Consider the following 21621-nt stretch of genomic DNA (forward strand, 5'->3'; position numbering starts at 1 on the left):
TGCGTGGGAAGCCAATAGAACCTCGCAGCGTGAGTAGCAGAGGCCCCGGTCTGACACTTGTTATTTCACTCCGTGCTCCTATCACCTGTCAACGCGCGTGGGGTCTGGCTGGCCCTGGGGACCCAGAGCTGCAGCCGGGGAGGTCGCGGTGCGCGCGCCCGCGGGCGGAGCTGCGCGGGGCTGGGGCTGCGCGGGAGGCCGAGCCGCCGCGCCTCCCGCTGATTGGTCGGCCGGGCCCTGGGGGCGGGCTCTCGGCCGCCCCGCGCGCCCCGCTACTCTGGCTCGGTTCCCGCTGGGCCGGGCAGCGAGCGCTTCCCAGGGAGGCGCGGGAGCGCGGGGCGCGGGCCTGCGAGAACCAGGCGGGCTGCGCGCGATGAGGCAGCGGTGCCCTGAGCGGGGGCCGGCGGCGGGGCGAGGCGGGCCGGGGTGCAGTCCAGGGTGCTCCGGAGGCTGCTGAGACGCCGCGGAGAACCGCTAGAGCGCGGAGGAGGGCAGCGGAGCGCGGGGAGCCGGCGGCCCCGGGGCGGCCTCCCAGTCGGGATCCCCTCCCCTGTGTGCAGCCATGCGGGTGGCCAAGTGGCTGACCGGGTTGCTCTGCCCGATCTCGCTCCTTCTCACCGGGTCCTGGGAAGTTCGTTTCCACCCACGACAGGGTAAGGTCACCGTGGGCGCTGCCCGCAGCGCGCGGGGCCGGGTGTGAGTAGGTGGTGCGGACTCGTGGGAGACCCCAGGCCACCCAGCTAGGAGCATCCCCGAGGACTTTTCTGGGTGTTGTGGAATCCCTGGGGACAAGCTCTCCTGATTATGCGGCGGGCACGCGTGGGGCATGGGGCAGTGTGCTCCCGGACGACACGGGTTCCTGGAGAGGCTGGGAAGAGAAGGGCTGGCAAGGAGGTGACTGAGCTGGGCGGTGGGTGGCAGGGTCTGTATGGAGCATATAGTAGCTGTGGGAAAGCAGTGCCCAGGTGTGTGTGTGTGTGTGTGTGTGTGTGTGTGTGTGTATCTGTCGCGCCCCTGGGACTGATCAGGACTAGGACCTTGAATAGGGATGCTTGGTTCAAGAGCTTGTAGGTTGGACAGCGTCGGGGCTTCATAGACGTTTCGCTGTGTGTTGCAGAAGCCCTGGTGAAGACTCTGGCCTCCTACGAAGTGGTAACTCCCACGCGGGTCAATGAGTTTGGAGATGTGTTCCCCCAGAACCGGCATTTCAGCCGGAAGAAACGGAGCTCCGGGGTGCCAGAGCCTCCTCCGCTCAGGACCCACTACCGTATCAGCGCCTACGGGCAGCTCTTCCAGCTGAACCTGAGCGCAGACGCAGCCTTCCTAGCTGCAGGCTACACGGAGGTGCACTTGGGGACCCAGGTGCCCGGACCAGGCGGGTACAGCGTGGAGCCCCCAGACCTGCGCCACTGTTTCTACCGTGGCCAAGTCAATGCGCGAGAGGACCACACTGCTGTCTTCAGTCTCTGTGGGGGACTGGTAAGTCTGATTGTGCCTCCCTGTGTTTTCTCCGATCCAGTCCAGGGCTGCCTGGGGATTGGGGCGCAGTGGGTGGTTCATAGTAGGTTCTGCTGAGTCCCCAGAGACCACCAGAGAGTGGAACCCGGACCACAGACTGGGAGAGACAGCATCTTTCATCCACTTGTCACGTGCTCCAGAGGCAATCAGGAGTGGCCTCTGGGTTCTGCTTCTACAACCTAGGGGCAGGCTTTTTCATTCAGGCACCTCAGTGCTGGGAAGTTGTTGGTGCCCAATCCACCGAATTACTTAAATTTAGTAAATGAGTAAGAAAGGAAGGAAAAAGTATTGAATATACACACATGAAAAAAAGCTCCAGAGGCTGACAAGATTTGGAAAAAGTTTTGTTTCTGGATGGGGATATTCATTCGCTAATATCTGTGGAACACAGAAGAAGGAAAAGGTAATGCCAACTCGTCCTGGAGAGGTGCAAAATATCCACAAATATAGTTGCTAGTGTCAGAGGACTAGAAATGACAAGACTAAAAGAGAGGGAGTTTTAAAACTTCTCTGAAGAGAGAGAAAATGGAATAAGACACCACTCCCCTATTTCATTTGGTTTTCTTTTTTGAAAACAGGTTCTTAATACCTCTGACCTCGACGTATTTAGGAAGTCTGGATAAACCCAGAGTCTCTTGTCAGGATAGTCATTTTAAATATGCAACATCACCTATGCTGTTAAAAATGAGAGTCAATGAACTAAAATGTCAAAATAGTAGCAAGCTAATTTGTGATACATTGGTGCACACTTGCATATGAATGCCTGAAATAACGGAATCTAGCAAAGTCTCTAAATTGTTACAGTTTGTGTGATGAGTTAAACCATCCTACATGAGTGCTAATTTGGTATGAGAACATCGTATTACGGACAAAGCTGCTCTGTCCCCGGTGTTAACAGCCACAGAACTTGGCCATAAGTTTCTCGTGAGCCCCACATTTGCTTAAAAAATTTGAACAGACCATACTTTCTGAAAGGTGTTCAGACAATTCCACAAAATCATCACTGTTTATTATTTGAGTCAAACATTGGTAGTATTTTTCTCCATGCAAAATTTAATGATACTTACATGTTGGTTTGAGATATGCCCTAGACATGAGCATTATTGATTACTCTGCTGGCTAGTATTGATGTCCTGTCAACTTGACACTGGCTCACATCATTTCGCAAGAGGGAACCTCAGTTGAGAAAATACTCCCACCAGATTGGCCCGAGGAAGCCTGTGATGTGTCTTCTTAATTAGTGATTGATGGGGGGGGGCAGGCCCATTGTTAGCGATGTTACCCTGGGATTGATTGGTGGTCCTGGATGATGGTACCACCCTGGGATTGATTGGTGATCCTGGATAGTGGTGCCACCCTGGGATTGATTGGTGGTCCTGGATGATGGTGCCACCCTGGGATCGATTGGTGGTCCTGGATGGGATACGATGGCAGACTAAGAAAGCCATGAGCAAGCGAGTGGCACGCCTCTATGGCTTCTGCATCAGTTCCTACTTCCAGGTTCTTGCCTTGAGTTTCTGCCCTGACCTCCATGGATGATGGACAACAAGTTGTAAGATGAAATTAACCCTTTCTTCCCCAGGCTGCTTTGCTTATGATACTTATCATAGTGTTAAACCCCCAAGGCAATTACTAGAAACTTTGGAAAATCTTCTTACTCCTTTTCAAGTTAGTATTTTGTTTGTTTGTTTTTGTGTTTTTGAGACAGGGTTTCTCTGTTCTGGAACTTGCTCTGTAGATCAGGCTGTCCTCGAACTCAGAGATCCACCTGCCTCTGCCTCCTGAGTGCCAGGATTAAAGGCATGCACCAATATGGTTGTATTTACCTAAAACACCTCCAATAATTTCTTTCCTTTCTGCTGTAGATAAATGTAAAATCTTTACATCATCAGTATGGCAGGAGCATCAATGACACACAGGCATTTATACGTCAAGGAAAACATTTCTTCTTTTTAAAGGCTTAAAAATAATGCTTATTTTGTCTTGAAAAATCAGTAAATACTGTCAGAATTTCCTCTTTATGGCCATTTGTTCAAAGCTATACCCCAGTAGTCTTAGTGATTCCATTTAGTTGCTAGTGTTCAATTAATCCGAGGCACAACTTAAACCAGTGTTTCTTCCATTTCTGTATCATTAATTTAAAGAAAATCTTTTACATGCCTTTGTGTTTACATTTTTATTTTACTATATCAATGAACCTGAACAATTTTTATTATTTTGATTCCTAAGTGTAGTGTTTTGAGCCCAAGAACCAGAAGGGGCTAAAAATCTTGCCAGGAGTCTTTTTTGAACAAGTGTATATCTATAATCTATCTGTCTGTCTGTCTGTCTGTCTATCTATCTACACATATACATGTTCCTTCTAATGTTCTTTCTTTTTGTTTTTATTTGTCATAAATATTTACCCAAAGATTCAAAGATTTTATAACAAAGATTTATATATTTCTAAACTATATAGTAGATAGGGAAGTAGAACATATTATAAAATATTTATGAGCAGTGTGATAATGGCCTATCAAACATATTGATCCATTGATGGCTATAGAGTTACAGGATTTTAGTCTTCCTATTTAATTCTAAAGTTACTATACATAGTGATAGCTAGGGCCTGTATTTAATAAATTGGTATGTCATTATTACCATGTATGTGGCAGGATATAACACATAATATATTTAAAGACAGCGATCCCTTGTGGCTCTAATTAACTGCTTTCTCACATTGCCTAGTGGATTTTATTCTTCCTAGGACTTTCAGGGACAAACTTGACCATTTAGAAGTTAGCTGAATTATTTATTGATGGCATTGGAATAATGAAGTCTTGATAGAAGGAAACAGTTTCCCGATGATTTAAACCTGGATGTTGTGCTTGGCTTGTTTTGTATTCCCACAGAGTATCTTATGCATCTATGTGGATTGTATTCTCACAGAGTATCTTATGTGGCCATGTGGATTAAGAACAAAGATCCAGCCTGACAATCACTCCTCCCAGTGAAGACTAATTACTAACTAATTGAGTTGCTTCTGTTAACTGCCAACAGGTAGTGCAAATATGGAAAGTGTATTTAAGTAGCACCAATGTAATTCCATGTACTATTCTATAGGTGTATATTTTATTCATTTATGAGCATGGCTTGCAAGGGGTTGACTCCTTCTTTCCTTCGTGTGGATTCTGGAGAATCAAACGCACATCTTTAAGCTCCATAGCCGGTACCTTTAGCCACTGTGCCCTCCACCCAGTCCCTCTAAATTAACACTTTTTTTACACAAAACTGATCGGTCTTACAGTTACCCAAATTCTCAAACAACAATATGAGGGAGTTTCTTGTGCCTTTACTTTTAATATTCTAGTGGATATTCGTCCACATTCTTCAAGAAGCAAATATCAAAATGTGATTTTTGTTTACGGGAAGTGCCTGTCTGTGTTAGAGAAACCTAGGAGGGTTTTGGGAAATCAGTGTGAACTGGAAATAAAGAAGAAGGAATACAAGGATCTTGAGCAGATTCATTTAACCTATCGGACAGTTCAGGACGCTTCAGTCAAGTCAGAGAAGAAGCTCCGTTGGTGAAATGCTTGTCTTACAAGTGTGAGATGTTTTAGTTTGTGTTTCTTGGCTTTTTGAAGATGTAAAATGACTAGCAATGCTTGGCAGAGCGATTTCCATGAGGACACAAGGAATACAGATATTGGTGATGAGCAGTGTATCCCAGGCTGTCTGGTCCATCAGATACCACACTGCTCTCCTCTTTCATGATTTCAGTCATGCTCACCTTGTCAACATGTGAACATGTGAACACGTGAACAGGGTCACTGTCTCTGGATTCAAAGAGCAAAGCTACAACATAGTGTACTGCTATTCCGTAAGGTCCAGGTTTAGATCTTTTGGGCAGTATGAACTAGCTGCATGTTCTCAAGCCCAGCGTACATGGTGAGCCACGTGATTGTTACCCCAGCCTTAATTTCCCACAAGAAGAGAGGAAGCCTTGTAGTTGCTGATCGCAGGATTGTCTGTTCCTTCTGTGGAAGAACTGTAGGAAGATATTATGCTGGCAGCAAGGAAATTTCCTATTGTTTTTCATGATTCCTCTTTCTAGGAAGTCCCTCAATATATTACACATATTATATTATGTTACGTTATATTATATCATATCATATTATGGGTACTAGTCTGCCCTTTAGAGGGGATGTCATTTCTGCTACATGGCCACGTCTAAAATGGATTTTAGGGAAGATGCTGGTTCAGGGTAGAGTGTGTGCATGTGCATGTATTTGTGTGCTTGTGTGTGCCTGTGTGGATTTGTGTGTGTGTGTATACATAGTGTGCATGTCTATGTTTGTGTATGTGTGCATGCCTGTGTGTATCTGTGTGTATGAGTGCATGTGTGTATGCCTCTGTGTGTTTGCATGTTTGTGTGTGTGATTGCTTTAGGAATGCTGAGTTGAATTTAAGGGTCTTCTAGGTTATTTTACAGTGACAGCAGCCAGAAATACTTTTAGTTTTGAATCATGGTTTCTTTATCCCCCCAGAATTTGATTGGCTTCTGACAATCCAATTGAATTCAAACTTCAAATTGTGATAATTGCTTTATTATTTCCTACATCCTTTGCCAAAGCTCAAAAAGCACTTAGGTTAAACTTGTGGATGGTAAGAATCTATACCATGTGGAGTTCTTTATTATCAGTAAAACAAATAAACCTTCAGCTCTATTAAGTAATCAGGAGAGAATGGCAATGTGTAATATAAGCTTTAGGTAAAGAAAAATGGGGAATACAAGAGATGAGAAAAACATGGCAGGTGAATACAAGAGATAAGAAAAACATAGCTTTGCCTGGATAGTTGACCTATGTCAAGATAAGTCCAAGATAATCAAAGAAACATGCTGTAGATAATAGGAGACCTGGCATATCCATGTGTTTATTTATTTATATATATTTTTTCTTCTGTTCTATTGGTTTATGATATTTTGGCAATATATCACAAATATATTTTGTCATATCTTTGTAAAACAGCTCCTAATAGTTTCTTGTCATAGATTTAATCTATCTATACTATGGTGGTTTTAGGTTTTAAATTTTCACCGGTGTTTTAGGGAAGTATTGAGAGAGACTGTTGTGGCAAGTGGTACCCAGATCCACAAAAATATGGCTATTTCTCTCATGGGTCTTTAGACATCTTCTTCCCTGGGAAAGAGAGAAGCAGATAGGGGAGCTGTGTCTGCTGGGACACAGAGTTCTGGTCCTTCTGCCATTTACATCTTATGTTAGCTTGGCTCAGAGTTTTGCTTGGGTCTGATGGGCTAGCACATGGTCGAAGGGCATTCTGTCTGATGAGTTACCAGCCACACACTCCCTCTACTCACTTCTACACTGGAAGTCTGGGGCTTACCTGAAGAACGGGGAAGGTATTGGATGCTGTCTGAGGAGAGCAGCTTACGAACTGCATGCCACTGAATTTCTGCTTTGTGCTTCTGCTGTCTGTCTTTACATTTTTTTTTCAATGAGGATTCATCCACTTACCCAGTGTGTGTATGAACATTTTATAGTAAAAGACTGCCATCAAAACCATTTTACACTGAGCAGATGTCCAACATTTAATCAGCAGGTTAGGCCCTATGGAGAGAGCAACAATACCAACCAACCAGAGCTCCCAGGGTCTAAACCACCAGCCTGGAAGCACATAGGGAGGGACCCATGGCTCCAGTTGTATATGTAGGGGAGGATGGCCTTGTCAGGCATAGGTGGGAGAGGAGGTCCTTGGTTCCATGAAGGCTGGATTCCCTAGTGTGGGGGAATTCGAGGGTGGGTGGGGGCACATCCTCATAGAGGCAAGAGGAGGGTGTTGGGATAGAGGGTTCCTGGGTGGGTGGGGGAAATGGGGAAAGGGGGTTACATCTGAAATGTAAATAAAATATCCAATAAAAAAAGTAAAAAAAAAAAAAAGAAAAGATGAATCTCAGAGGTTAGCTTGTGGTCTCTTAGTTTACAGAGTTTGCCCTTTGCTCATAGTGAGAAGTGAGGTCGTATCATCAGTGTTTGCAGCAGAATACTTTTTTATCCTCCCTCAAACATGTTCTATTTCATGGTAGCCAGTGAGCTTGGATTTATGAACACCAGTGGACCAGTGGAGCACACACTAGTTTTCTTATGAAACTGAATAAGGAAAACTATTTATAACTTTATTACAGATGATGCAGCTAAGTGATAGGAAGTAGATCGCCTAAGTTCCCGTAAGTGCAAACCTAGGGCTTGTGCCTGTCCTTTCTCTTAAAAATATCACTGGCACTTTGATTAGAGACTGGGAACCTTTTCAGTTCAATAACTCCGTAACTTCCAGTGTTGTTCTCCAGTGTTCAGGCTTAGCATGGTGAACTGTGCATATTTTGGGAAAAGAGTCCAGCAGGTTTATCTTTTGTGCTTCTGTTTGCTCTTTACGAAATCCGAACACTTGTGATTGGTTGCAGTAACAATATGTGTGTTGGCTATGTTTTTTGAAAACAAAAAAAATATACGTGACCGGGTGCTGCAATACTGAAATTGCATTCTGGGACAATGACCAGCATATGACAGTCTCTAAATACATAAACATTATATTCAGTGGATACATTGAAACCAGTTGTATGATCCACCTATTGCCTTTCAGAACATCTTGGCAGCTGGATGCCCACTCTTCTCAATAATCAGGAAACTCCTGTGCAAGTGAAAGCTAGTTTTGACGTGTTTGCTAGCCAGTGCGGCACACCACAACCCCACTGGCTTCCTTCCGAGTCAGTCTGCAGCATTCATCCGAAGAGAGACAGGATGCTAAAAATATGGATGAGCTAAATATGATTCTATGAACCACCTGTTTTGTCAAGTCCTCAGATTCCTTTCCAGATCCCTTTCCAAGTTTCTTTCTTTTTTAAAATCTGAATTAATAGCTTCCTCGGGAGCCCTTTTGGCACAGCCGCAACGCTTTGTATTATTTAGCAAGAGGTCCCTTGCACTGGGATTGACCATGGAAAAATTGACAGAAGCAATATTTCTTCCTTGATAAACAGGGAAATCGGTTTTGGAAACAGTCTTCACATAGCTGTGGGAGGCTGGTATTTTAAAATCGCATGGATTCTGAGGAATCCCTGTCCATTGTAGAGGTAACACTCCTGGCAAGCTACTCTAGTACATACAGCTTTGCTGACAGCTGGAGGACTCTGGCAGAACTGTTCATTCTCCTGTAGGAGCACAGGTCAGACCTACTTAGTTTTACCGAAACATCGAAATAGAAATACCTTGGGCTGGTTTTGATCAAGAGAAAAAAAAGCAAAAGGATGTAGAATGATTTTTAAAAATTATCTCTTGGGAACCACGAGCTGTTCACAGTGGTGCCATAGGTGTCCTTTAGCTAAGCAGCAGGCCGGCTAGTGTCTATTTGCATCTTTCCCCAAGATACTAGCTCCTCCTGAGCAGGCTTTAAAAAAAAAAAAAAGGCAGGAAAGGATTTCTCCTGGAGCAATGTGCTCAGATTTCAAAAACTGAATTCAAAGATTTCAATTTCTTTGTTACCTCTTACAGTATGGACGGAATTAGTTTTCTGGGTAGGTCGGAAATGCTGGAGTCTCAAAATATAGTGAAAAGTAAGTGATTTACAGTTAGGTTTTCAAATTTCACACTGGGAGAATTAAAGATACATGGGAGAGGCTGGGCCATTAGGAGAGTGTCCAACAAATAAAAATTCTGTAGAGCTTTGTCTTTTCCTAAAAATAGTATATTCTCAGTGCTTTATAGTGAGCACCCCTGATTGAGTTTCAATTATTTTACTTTGGCTGAGTTGGGGATTGAACCCATGTCTTTATGTTTGCTATGCTCACATTCTCTTATTGAGCCATATCTCTAGCCCCCCAATTTTAGGTCATTAAAATTTTTAGGTCAACCCCCCCCCAAACCCAAAACAACAACAACAACAAATTTAGGTCATTAAAAGTTTAGTCTGCTATATTAACATATAACCTAAGAGAAGCTAAACACTTGACTTGTCAGTATGAGAGAAAGCTATACATAGATATGGCAGAGAAGTCTACACACTACCATAATTCAAGAACGTCCAGTAAAGGCATCATCCTGTAGCATGATAACACAGGTGCTTTACCAGGATAGTCATCAGATGTTTGTTTCCATGGCTACACACTGTCTGCTGTTTCTGGCAATGTCTTAAATGTCAGGAAGATAAAGAAAGTGACCATTTTCATGGAGGGATAGTGACCCAATCATTATTTTACAATTTTTGTGACCATTTCAGTGACGTAAATGATGATTTACATTGAAACAGTGGCTTAAGATATATAATTATCATTTACAATGGAATTTAGGACTATTTTTAAAGTGACTCCTAAATAATGTGTAGGGTAGACGGAGTTAAGAAATGGAAGGGAAGTGTCACCAAAACCATGCTTATCACAAGGTGGCTCAGGAATTCATGGATGGGTTGGTTCATTTCGGAAACACAGTTTGCTCAGTAGGGAGTGTGATCTTTTGAATGTGGGTAAAGGTCTATTTATGCACTCTTAAGTAGTGATAACTAGTGAGCTGGACTCTCCAACCCATCACCTACTTCCTGCTTCCCAATGGTATGGTCTCAGCCTTACTTTCCTGTCACTTGAACTGTCTGAGCTCTTCCCTGCCCCCCCCCCCCCCCAAGCATCCAGACCTTGTTTGAGATGCTGTCCCCAAATTTGCAACAGGAACCTGATACTTCTTCCAGCTTCAGTCTGGCTGTCTCTCAGTGGAATCTCTTCCTCCTTCTCACATGCTCTTCTCTGTCTTTCTATTATATTAACTTCTTCTCATATCCAGGGAGGGATTTACTGTATATTTTAAATTTTTCTTTACTAATTAAATTTTTATTCCTTGAGAATTTTCTTTTTTCTTTTTTTTGTTTTTTTTGTTTTTTTCTTTTTTTATTGGATATTTTATTTATATTTCATATGTTGTCCCCTTACCCCATCCTCCACCCACCCAGGAACCCCCTATCCCCTCACCCCTCCTTCTTCTTCTCCGCGGATGTAACCCCTACCTCCCCCCTACTCCCACCTCCCCACCCTCAAAATTCCCACCCCCTGGGACATCCAGCCTTCATGAGGTCAAGGATCTCTTCTTCCACCTATGCCCAGCAGGGCCCTCCACTCTTACGTATTCAGCTGAAGCCCTGGATCCCTCTCTAAGTGCTCCCAGGCTGGTGCTTTAGACCCTGGGAGCTATGGTTGGTTGGTATTGTTGCTCCCCTCATGGGGCCACAAACCCTTTCAGCTCCAATGACCTTCACTCTAACTCCTCCATTGGGAACCCCATTATCAGTACAATGGCTAGTTGTAAGCATCTGCCTCTGAATATGTCAGACTCTTGAAGACCTCTGAGGAGACATCAATATCAGGCTCTTATCAGCATGCACTTCCTGACTTCCACATCAGCATCTACCTTTGGTGACTGCACATGGGATGGATACTCAGGTGGAATGGTCTTCAGACGGCCCCTCTTTCAGTTTCTGTCCCTCACTTTGTCTCCATATTTGGTCCCTTGAGTATTTTGTTGCTCCTTCTAAGAAGAACTGAATCACCCCCACTTGGTCTTCCTTCTTCATGAGCTTCATGTGGCCTGTGAGTTGCATCTTTCTTTAGGAACGCTATTGACATAAAACTTCATCGTCTGCCCTCTGACTTACTCTATGACTCTGCCATTCTGTCTCAAATTCATGACCTCCTTTTAAAACTACAATTACTGCATATATGTGTAACAATAATCATTGTCATACGAATGAGTGCATTTAGTGTTGCTTGTATGTGCATGTGTTTCCTGGAGAAAGTTGTTTCCCCTCACTCAGAAGGCATTGATGGCCCATTGCTCTTTATATACTGGTGGGGCCTTGTGATAGTTCCCTCATTCATGTTGACAAGTCATTTGGTGTTCTCATTAGGCAGGTCTTGTTTAGGAACTATATGTTTAGACTTCATGGGCATGGCTTCACTGTCATGTCTAGAAGACTCTCTCATTGGACATCCTGATCCTACGACCCTTAGAATCTTTTTTGCCCTCTCCTCTGCCATGTTCCTTGGGTCCTAGATTTGAGGTTTACTCCACTAATTACTACCTGCCGTATTATATTTTTACTGACTGTTTTTGAATCTTTAGCCCCTAAAACTACCTGAATCAGGTGTACATGAAATATTTTTGACTATTTTATAGAATCTATCAAATGTGACAGGTAGGGCCTGAATTGCAGAGCCAAGACACTTGGAGTCACCTTCTTGGTCTTGACCTATGGCATGAGACTTGTGTAAGTTACTGCGTGGTTTACTTTTTTCATTGCTGTTAAAAAAAATACCTGACACCAAAGCTACGTTTAAGGAAAGAAAGCTCCATCCTGTCTTTCAGCTTGAGGGGATACAGTCTACTATAGCAGCTGAGTCAGTGAGGCATTAGACAACTGGTAAAAGAGAGTAGACAGGAAGTGAGACTGGCCTGTAACACCTAAAATCCTGTCCCTAGTGACCCACCCTCTTCAGCAAAGCTCAATATTCAAAAGGTTCTAGAAGTTTCCAAAATCTGTGTTACAAATTTGGGATCAAGTGTTAAAGCATATGAGTTATAGAGAGGGTTATTTTTCAGTCAAACTCTAACACTCTGCCCTTTGCCAGGTAGGATCACGGTCATCTCAAAATCTAAAATGTATTCATTTCAACTTCAAAACTACCCATAATTTTTAACACTTCCAATACTGTTCAAAAGTCCAAAATCTGTTCTGAGACTCAAAACAACCTCTTAGCTCTATTTTTTTTAATGAAGATATAAATGTTACATACTTCCAGTATACAATATCATAAAGCAGACATTCCTATTCTTGAAGGGACCAAAGAAGACCCAAACCCTGCAGGTCAAACAGCAAACACTATAACTCCATGTCCAACACCTATGGCTTGTGATAGAATCATCTGGGCTCTAAAGGGTTTAGGTTCCCTATCTCTACAGGCTGCTACATACAGCACATGTCGCCTCTCTCGGGTTGGCTGTACTCATGACTTTAGCTTTTATTGGCAGATATTTTATGATCCTAGTATCTTTTATGTCCACGGGCTCAAATGCAACTTAGATTTACTCTTCACAACTTCATAGCATGGCCTCTAAGGGCTTCTGTACAGAGACTCAAACTCTGACACATATTACCTGGTCTCTGTGGCCTTCAGGGCCTTGGCACATGCCTGTTTGAACCCTTCCCTCTTGCTTCTTTCATATCTGTAAAACCGGTACCAGGTGGATAATATTACCAAGTTCTATAGTCAGGTTGAGATGTAGTCTGACTCTTGGATCACAGTTGTATCATCTTCAGTGGGCCGATCCTGGAGGAACCTCTGCCATAGCTGTTTGTGTGGCAGGGAACCCCTTCAGTGGCACCTTCAGTTTATGTTTTCCTATTCAGGCTTTGATGCATGGGGACGAGCCTGTCCAGAAGCAGGGTATAAGGCATCTCAGCCATCGTCCTAATGGCTTTAACAATCTCAGCTGCTTTCTCAGCACCAGGCTTATCTACAGTGTCATCTTTACTCTCTTTCCCACAAGAGCACAAAGTTTCCATCTCTGCTTACTTGTTGCTCTCCTGCTTTGACAAGACCCAGGTAAGTGCAGTGAGGAGTAACCGTGACACAACCTGGATCCCCCAGTCTTACGATTTCCTTCACCAAACACCTTGGTCCTTTCGTATTGAATTCGACCTGACTCAGGTTCTCAGGGCTTTGGCAGAATTCACCCAGATTCTTTGTGGGACTGTAACTCAAGGGACTTTTATCCCCATTCTCAATGCTGAAGCACTGTGAAGCAGGCCTCCACTGCCCACAATTCATCCTCATTCTGAAATTCGGATCTCTCACCAGGATGCTTATTAAGCTCTGACGATGGGATTCTAGGGAGTTTCTATAGTGAAGGTCCAGTTTTTCCACATTACCCCACAAGCCACATCATGAGGCCTATCATGACCATCATAAGGTGGTCAGCGTGGGATTTCTTACACGAATGGACCCACTCCTCAGTACCAACTTTCTTATTAATTTTCTCTTGTTCTTGTTAGGAATATCTGACAAAAGATAAAGGAGGAAGGGCTTTACTTTGGCAGTTTGAGGGAATACAGTCATGGTAGAACTCACAGGTCTATTGCATGGCAGTCTAGAAGGAGAGAACAGACAGAAGGCAGACCACGCTGTTAAGCTTCAAAGCCTTTCCCCAAATGATCCACCTTCTCCATCAAAGCTGCTCTCCTGAAGGTTCTATAGCTTCCCAAAGCGATGCTACCAGCTAAAAGCCCAGTGATCAATGTTCAAACACATAAGTCTGCCAGGGACATTTAAAAATACTTAAAATTTTATTTGCATCTCTCTCTCTCTCTCTCTCTCTCTCTCTCTCTCTCTCTCTCTCTCTTTCTCTCTCTCTCTCTCTCTGTAGCTATGTACACAGAGTAAAAATGTTCATGTGGAAGTCAGCTCTTTTACTCCACCACCTGGATTCCAGGGATGGGACCTAGGTCTCCATCTTTGGTGACAAGTGCCTTCAGCTACCAAGTTGAAAACCTATGCAGCTTCCTGCTGCTGCTTATCCGTCTTCCATAGAAAGCAGAAAATGTCCTTTTACTTCAAAGAGCTGTCACGAGATTGAGATAGATTACATATGAATGGATGAATGGTTTGTTTTCTCACTCGTATGTTGGAGTTGGCTGTGAATTTTGTGGCAATCGCCCATGAGTGTGCTTTTCCTTTATCTGACCACCGAGGGGGAATCTGTCTTTATGTGCTCATCATTGTTTGAGGAACTTCATACCTAATGGCCAGAATATTGCCCTAATTCATGGTGCCTCCTTAGCTAGACAATGATATTGTTTGTTCATCGTTCTAGCTATGACTCATCAGTGAAACGTCTCTAGAGTTAACCTGATTCTTTCTGAGACAGGGTCTCTTATCAGAACTGTTGTGTACCAGTTTGTCTAGACTGACTGGTTAGCAAACCCCAGAGATCCTCTGGTCTTTGTGTCCCTAGAGCGGGGATCATAGGCATCTAGCACTGTGTCTGATTTCTTGCCTGATTGCTGGGGGTGCAAAGTCAGTCCTCCATGTTTGCATAACAAGTGTGTCACCAACTATATCCTCTCCATAGTCCCGATCTTGGGTATATTTTAAAATGCATCACGAAGATTCCCTATTTTAAAGTTACAAAGGAGTTCTCTCCATTTCGATTCTAGGGTTTTTATGGTTTTATTTCTAGGAGCTTACACCATCAGTTCTTTGGTATTTATCGTCTGTGATGGACCCAGATGTATTCTTTCTAGTTATCTGTGTTCTTGATACAGCACTGCTAACTAGTGAATCTTCCCACTGTTATACATGCTGCTTGTGTATGAAGGGAGGTCCTGCATGACTTGTCATGTGGGGGCTAGAACATAGAGAGCTGTTTCTATGCTTATCAAGGTCAAGACATTAGATTCAATCATGGATATAGTGGTTAAATTTGGGATAATTCACTCAGTTTTTGGTCTTACTGTGGGGATTGAACTATCGTGTTCTGGCGGTGGGCTTGGTGTAAGATAGAAGAGAAAGTTCCATCCTTGTGTCCTCCCAAGTTTTATTTTTTTTATTGGTTTTAAGCTTGCTGTTGGATTCTAGAGTTCAGACAGTAGGTCCTTCTTTGTAAATGTCTTCCTAACCTTTCGTTTCTCATCAGTGAGTTCTGAGTTCCCATTCTCAGATCCATCTGATCCAGCATGGCCTTCATCTACTTAAGTCTTTTCTCTCCCCACATTGCCTTCCCTAGACCAAATCAAGCAGTGTAACGTTTATAAAAAAATTCTAGATCTTCTTCATTTTGAGTGCATCACTGAGCTTGTCTTTAATACATGGAGTATCAGCTCTCTCAGGTGAATCAGGACAGGATGTAGCCTTGTGACTTCATTCAGAAGAGTTTGGACAGAGTCATGAGCCACAGAGAGGAAACTTGTGTTCAGTTGGTAGCATTTAGTGACTTGGGTCTGCTTTTTTACTCCTGTGAGTTCAGTTCATTGCACTGTCATGCTGGGGTTGGAACTCGGGGAAGAATACACTCTAGGCAAGTGCTCTGCTTCTGAGCTACAGTCCCAGCCCTGTGTGCTACTTTATCTGGTGGTGCAACGTGGACCACTACAGTGAACCTTGGTAAAAGTTAATGCTATTTTCTCCATTCCAGATGGGAACATTCAGAGCAAATGATGGTGAATATTTCTTAGAACCAGTCCTGAGGGCAGATGGGAGTGAGCATGAAGATGCCCACAACAAGCCTCATCTAATCTACAGACAGGAAGTAAAGAGCAACTCCTTTGCGCAGTCTCACAGGCCTTGTGAAGCTTCAGGTAAACTCTGAAGGGAAACCATTCAGCTCAACTGTAATGCTACTTAAAGTTTGTATTGGCTTTCACCTATATTTTTCCCTGACATCATTGTATACACCACCTATTGCATATGAAGAATATATGCATTATGTAATGGTTTCTGTGGCAGAACATCTACTATTTAACAACTTTAATTAAAAATCGTCTCTCTGTTGCACAGTAGTGCTTTTGAGTTTATTCTAGATACAGTTGAAGTATCCTTTGACCAACCTCTTTCCAAATCACCACTCCTGATTTCCATAGCCACCAGGATACTTTTTACTCCTGTAAGTTCAGCTGTTTGTTTACACATACCCATGAGATATGGCATTTCTTAAATGACATTTCTGAAAATTTTTTTTTCTGTAAAGGATCCATTAGAAAGTATGCATTTTAAGGTATTTTTATAGTAAGTTAAAGTCCAAAATAGAAATTCAGAATATAGAATTTATAGTGGACTATCATAGGCCATTTTTATTTCAACCTACCAGTCAGAGAATGGTGTTTAAGTTGTTTTTCACGGTTGAATCTTGGTGCCAGTCCCTCTTGGTTCCACCTCACAGGGTTCTAGCTCTCTTTAGTGGAAACATCATCCGTAGGTATCTATGACCACTGTGTTGCTCAATCCGCTTCTCAGATGAGTCTACTTTGTCACAGCAGCTTGTCCATTTTCATGCTCAACAGTAATTAATGGTTTGAGTATGTCTGGCACCATTGTCCCTTTGGGGTCATTTTCAGGTTGTTAGTATGAGAAACGATTCTTTCCTCATGTTCTTTGTCTGAGAGTTTCTCCAGGACAAAAACATACATACATACATACATACATACATACATACATACTCACACACACACACACACATGTGTGTGTATGTGTGTGTGTATGTATTCTTTGATCCAATAATATGTTAGAATTGTATTTCCATCTTCTTTTTCCTATACAACTCAAACTACTGAATATTTACAATGTGTTAGGATCTAAGAATGATAGGTTTCTTTGTGGGATAAATGTGTTGCTGGTAAAATATTTTACTTGTACTCTGTATAAAAGTTAGGTTTGGGTTCACGTATATGCTTGGGTCTTCATTTGTCACAGGACAACATGCAAAACCATAGAGAAAAGGCACCAGCAGCTATCACAAAAATGCAAAGACAAAAAGAGTGGGATTGGGGGGGATGGAGAGGTGGCTCAGAGATTAAGAGCAGTGGCTGCTCCTCTAGGGGTCCTGAGTTCAATTCCCAGCAACCACAAGGTGGCTCACAACCATCCTTAATAATGGAATCTGAAGCCCTCTTCTGCAGACAAACATGTGGTCAGACCACTCATATGCATTAATATAAATCTTTTTAAAAAAAAATCTAAAAAAAATGGGATTATGAAGGATTTACTTGGCATTGTAGGTGTCCATAAACTACGTTTTCCAATGCTGTGATACAGTCTACAGTGACAGGTGAGGACGCACAGGCCTTTGAAGGTGTTTCTCTGGGAATTTACTTCTTAATTAACCTTCGCTGTTAAAAGACTGCCACTTGGAAGGGCTCTCACGGCAACGAAGGCTGTCCTTTAACTCTACTGACACAACAGCTGCTTTTCTTATGCTTCTAATATGAGCATAAGGGTTTCATTTTTACGGCTTCAAAGAGAACACAAATGGGTGTGTGGCTTCACAATGGGACGCCACAGAAGGCAGCTCACGCCCAATCTGATGGACCATTCACGGGCAGCTTGCTTAATGAATTGTGTAGCTTCGTAAGAAGAAAACCACAAGGAGGCATTCTGAATGCGTAATGTGTCACATGGTGACACCCAGACCTTCATATTCATGCTCAGCATTCATTCCTAGCGGGAAAATGTGCCACAGAGCTATGTTCTTTGCTTTCAAAGGTTTTTCATACAAAAGACATGTGATAAAAATTACGAATGGAAAGCAACCAGAAAACTGGGGCTTAGTTTTTTTTTATTAATTGCAATATATGTTTCTGTACAATATTCATCAAAACGTGAATTAGTATCTAATCTCATAGACTCCCCCCATTTTAGTTCTAATTAACATGTACATTTTGAGTCATTAATAAATATAATCAGTGACCTAAAATATTAGTTATTAATTATTACTTCATTAATAAAAGTGAAGTCTTGTGAAAATGATTAGTGAAGTGTTATAAGGGTTTTTTTTTCCTTTTCCATCATTGTTCATAAATACTTGCAGTATCCTTTCTTATCCCAACATCTGAATCTTCACGAGAATTCCTTAGAGCTGGGAGCTTTAGGTTTTATATATAATTCATCATAATTAAGCAGAAGAGTGATTTTTTTTGAATGATTTTTAACTCATCTCAACTCTAACATTGATGAATCAATCAGATTAAATTGTTTCCGAGGTCAGAGTTTACTATATGCCCTGAGGCATATAGTAAAAATGAATTTTGTTGGCTACTCCCTGCCATTGTGGATTCCAGGATCTCACAGACAGATATGGCTTAGGTAGAATCCCGAGGATGGAGGGCTACTAGCAAAAAAGAGACACAGGAGTGGGCAGATATCAATGAAAAAACTCCGCAAACATCACCAGCAGAACTAAACACTTTAAATAAAACGCAAAGCAGAAAGAAACCTGGAAACATTGTGCTTCCACTGTGCATGTTAGTGTTCGTCCTCAGATGGGATCCTGTGAGCCTTGCGCAAGTTCTTTCAGCATTTGCTCGTCTCTGTGTTATGGAGTTGACCCACAAATTGTTAGTTGAGAGTAAGAAGGATGAAAACAGCTAAGCATGTCATGACTTTTTTGTTGTTGTTGTTTTAAAATCTTTTTTATAATTGGATATTTTGTTTATTTACTTTTCAAATGTTATCCCCTTTCCTGGTTTCCTCTCTGCAAAGCCCCTATCTCATCCCCACCCCCTTACCCTGCTTCTATGAGGGTGCCCCCCCACCCACTCAGTCCCGCCTCACCACCCTAGCATTCCTCTACACTGGGGCATCAAGCCTTCACAGGACCAAGGGCCTCCCCTCCCATTGATGCTAGATAAGGCCCCTTCAGCTCCTTCAGTCCTTCCCCCTAACTCCTCCATTGGAGTCCCTGTGCTCAATTCCATGGTTGGCTTCGAGCATCCGCATCTGTATTGGTCAGGATCTGGCAGAGCCTCTCAGGAGACAGCTGTATCAGGCTCCTGTCAGCAAGCACTTCGTGACATCAGCAATAGTGTCTGGGTTTGGTGTCTGTGTGTGAGATGGATCCCCAGATGGGGCAGACTCTGGATGGCCTTTCTTTCAGGAGTGACATGACTTTTAATTGAGGTTTTCTAAATCTGTCTATTTCTATTGTCTCTGAGCCTTTAGGTAAGAATTGGTCAGTACTGGTCTGAATATCAGAAGAAAAAGTTATTGTCTAAATCCCAATATGTATGAGGAGTAGCCCAGTCACTGAATCTAGAGCTTGCTAGCTCGGGCTGGTTTATGTAGCCAGCTTGGCCCAGGGATCCACGCTCTGCCTCTGAAGTGTAAGAATTTGGTTGTTACAAAGTTAACAACGTTTCTAGTTTGTTGCTGGGAAGTCTGGCATCTCCCTGGCTACGAGGACTTGCTTTGATTCATGTGTTGATCTGTTTTCTGAGTAAGAGGAATTTCAGCTAGGCAGCCTTTGAAATTCTTGACCCACCTGCTTTTCTGTTTTGTTCAGGACATTTTCTTGTCTTTGCTTTAGCTTCCTGTTCTGATCTGTGTATTTGGTTATTCACTTAGCTATTTGGTTGATCTGGGTGCCGTCCTTTCTTATATCTGTTTATACTGGCCCTTAGAGCTTTCTCCTCTGCTGCCTTCCATTTTACTTATCTTTTAAGGATGACTTGGACAAAGTCAGTCATCCTTAAAAGATGTTTAACTTCAAGTATTTTCTTCCACAGCAACATTTTTTTTTTTCAAATTAAAACTATAACAACACTTTGCTCTAAACTTGAGCCAGTTAAATGAATACTTGGGTGCTCTTGATATATAGAGATAAAATAATAGTGGCTCATTAATTTTTGTCTCTCAAACTAACTGTGGCCTATGGAGACAGTTTTCTTTTCAAACCACTAGTCAATTCTATTATCATTTATGTCTACTTATTCTTTTATGGTTAGTGTACCTGCCATCATTTCTACAAGCTTACAATGTGGGATTCAGAATCTAAGATGGCAGAATAGCTTACCAGTCAGTGTACATCTGTCTTGAATTGTTTCTCAGCTTGAGTATGCCTTTATCAGCCCACCTCTCAGCTTTAAAATTTATATTCTCTCTTCTATAAAACAAAATGATACATTCTATTTTATTTATCATATTCTTCCCATAACAGTTATGCATAAAATAATTTGGGGGTTAAATAGTTGAGGAATTTAGGTATCAAAATAACTTTTCCGTAGAAGATGCTTTGAAATCTAGTACGAGATGCACCTAGCCTGGATGTATTAGTCGTAGAACATCTATCTGAGATAATAGTCTATTATCTAAAATGCAGATGTTGAGTAATTTGTCTGGGAAAGAGGAAGAATGCAAAGAATCTTATATGGGAAATGGAAGTGTATGCACATTGTAGTTGAGAAAGTGCTTGGATCATCTAGAGCACTGAAAGTCACTAAGAGGAGTATGGGACATCAGATGGTAGCGTGGTATGGTACCATAAGAACAGTAAGAACAAGCTCTGTGTAATGTGTATGGAAGTCTTATTAAGAGCTTCCATTGTAATACCAAACAGCTGACTGGGAGTCCCTTTCCTGGGTAGTTCAACAGGGATAAAGGAAAAGTTTCTAATTACTTAGTCTGTCCTGACTTGGTCTTTCCAAATCCCTCTTGATGAAGGTAATTGTCTTAGTTACCTTTTTATTACTGTGGGAAGCATTATGACCAAGGCAACATATAGAAGAAACAGTTTATTGGAGCTTATAGTTTCAGAGGGAGATGGAGATGGAGATGGAGATGGAGATGGAGATGGAGGTGGAGAGGGAGAGGGAGAGGGAGAGGGAGAGGGAGAGGGAGAGGGAGAGGGATAGAGAAACTCACAGAGACAGAGAGACAGAGCAGAATGCAGACAGTGACACACAGACACACACACACACACACACACACACACACACACACACACACACGGTGTGGGGGGTGTCAGCTGACTAACTGGTAATGCCATGGGCTTTTTCCTATAAAGTCATACTTCCTAAGCGTTCTCAAAGTCCCATATGTGTGTGCTTGTCTTGACCTGAGATTCCCCTCACTGGTCACTTGTGAAGCCTTACATCAGACTACCAAAGCTCTGTTCTAGTTCGTGGTGTGTGGGAGGGGGCTGCCCATGAGATTTTAGGTTTTTGGGGGTATGGCGTCTTAATCCTAGAAACGGATATAGAAGTTTTACCATTAGCTTGCTAAATTCAAAAAAAGGAAAAGAAGAGATTTCGATTAGATTTTATGTAATCAAAGTGGTTTGGTCAAATGATATCTCTTGTAAAGATTTGTTTTTAAAATTTTTGTGTGTGTGTGTGTGTGTGTGTGTGTGTGTATGTGGGTGTTTGTGTGTGTGTATGTGTGTTTGTGTGTGTATGTGTGTGCATGTGGGTGTTTGTGTGTGTATGTGTGTGTTTGTGTGTGTGTATGTGGGTGTTTGTGTGTGTGTATGTGTGTTTGTGTGTGTGTATGTGGGTGTTTGTGTGTATGTGTTTGTGTGTGTATGT

General features: G+C 42.6%; 1 protein-coding gene across 1 annotated transcript in view; it reads left to right on the forward strand.

Moving 5' to 3' along the window:
• Positions 1-303: 303 nt before the first annotated feature.
• The window catches only part of Adamts20 (ADAM metallopeptidase with thrombospondin type 1 motif 20), a 117146-nt gene continuing 95828 nt past the window's right edge, over positions 304-21621 (forward strand). Inside the window, exons 1-3 of the mRNA XM_028752163.1 lie at positions 304-653; positions 1118-1479; positions 15744-15906. Of these exons, the coding sequence (XP_028607996.1) occupies positions 563-653; positions 1118-1479; positions 15744-15906 (616 nt within the window). The 5' untranslated portion in view covers positions 304-562. The remainder of the gene's footprint in view (positions 654-1117; positions 1480-15743; positions 15907-21621) is intronic.

The sequence above is a fragment of the Grammomys surdaster genome, unplaced genomic scaffold (assembly GCF_004785775.1).
Source record: "Grammomys surdaster isolate TR1022 unplaced genomic scaffold, NIH_TR_1.0 125878, whole genome shotgun sequence".
Classification (NCBI taxonomy): Eukaryota; Metazoa; Chordata; class Mammalia; order Rodentia; family Muridae; genus Grammomys; species Grammomys surdaster.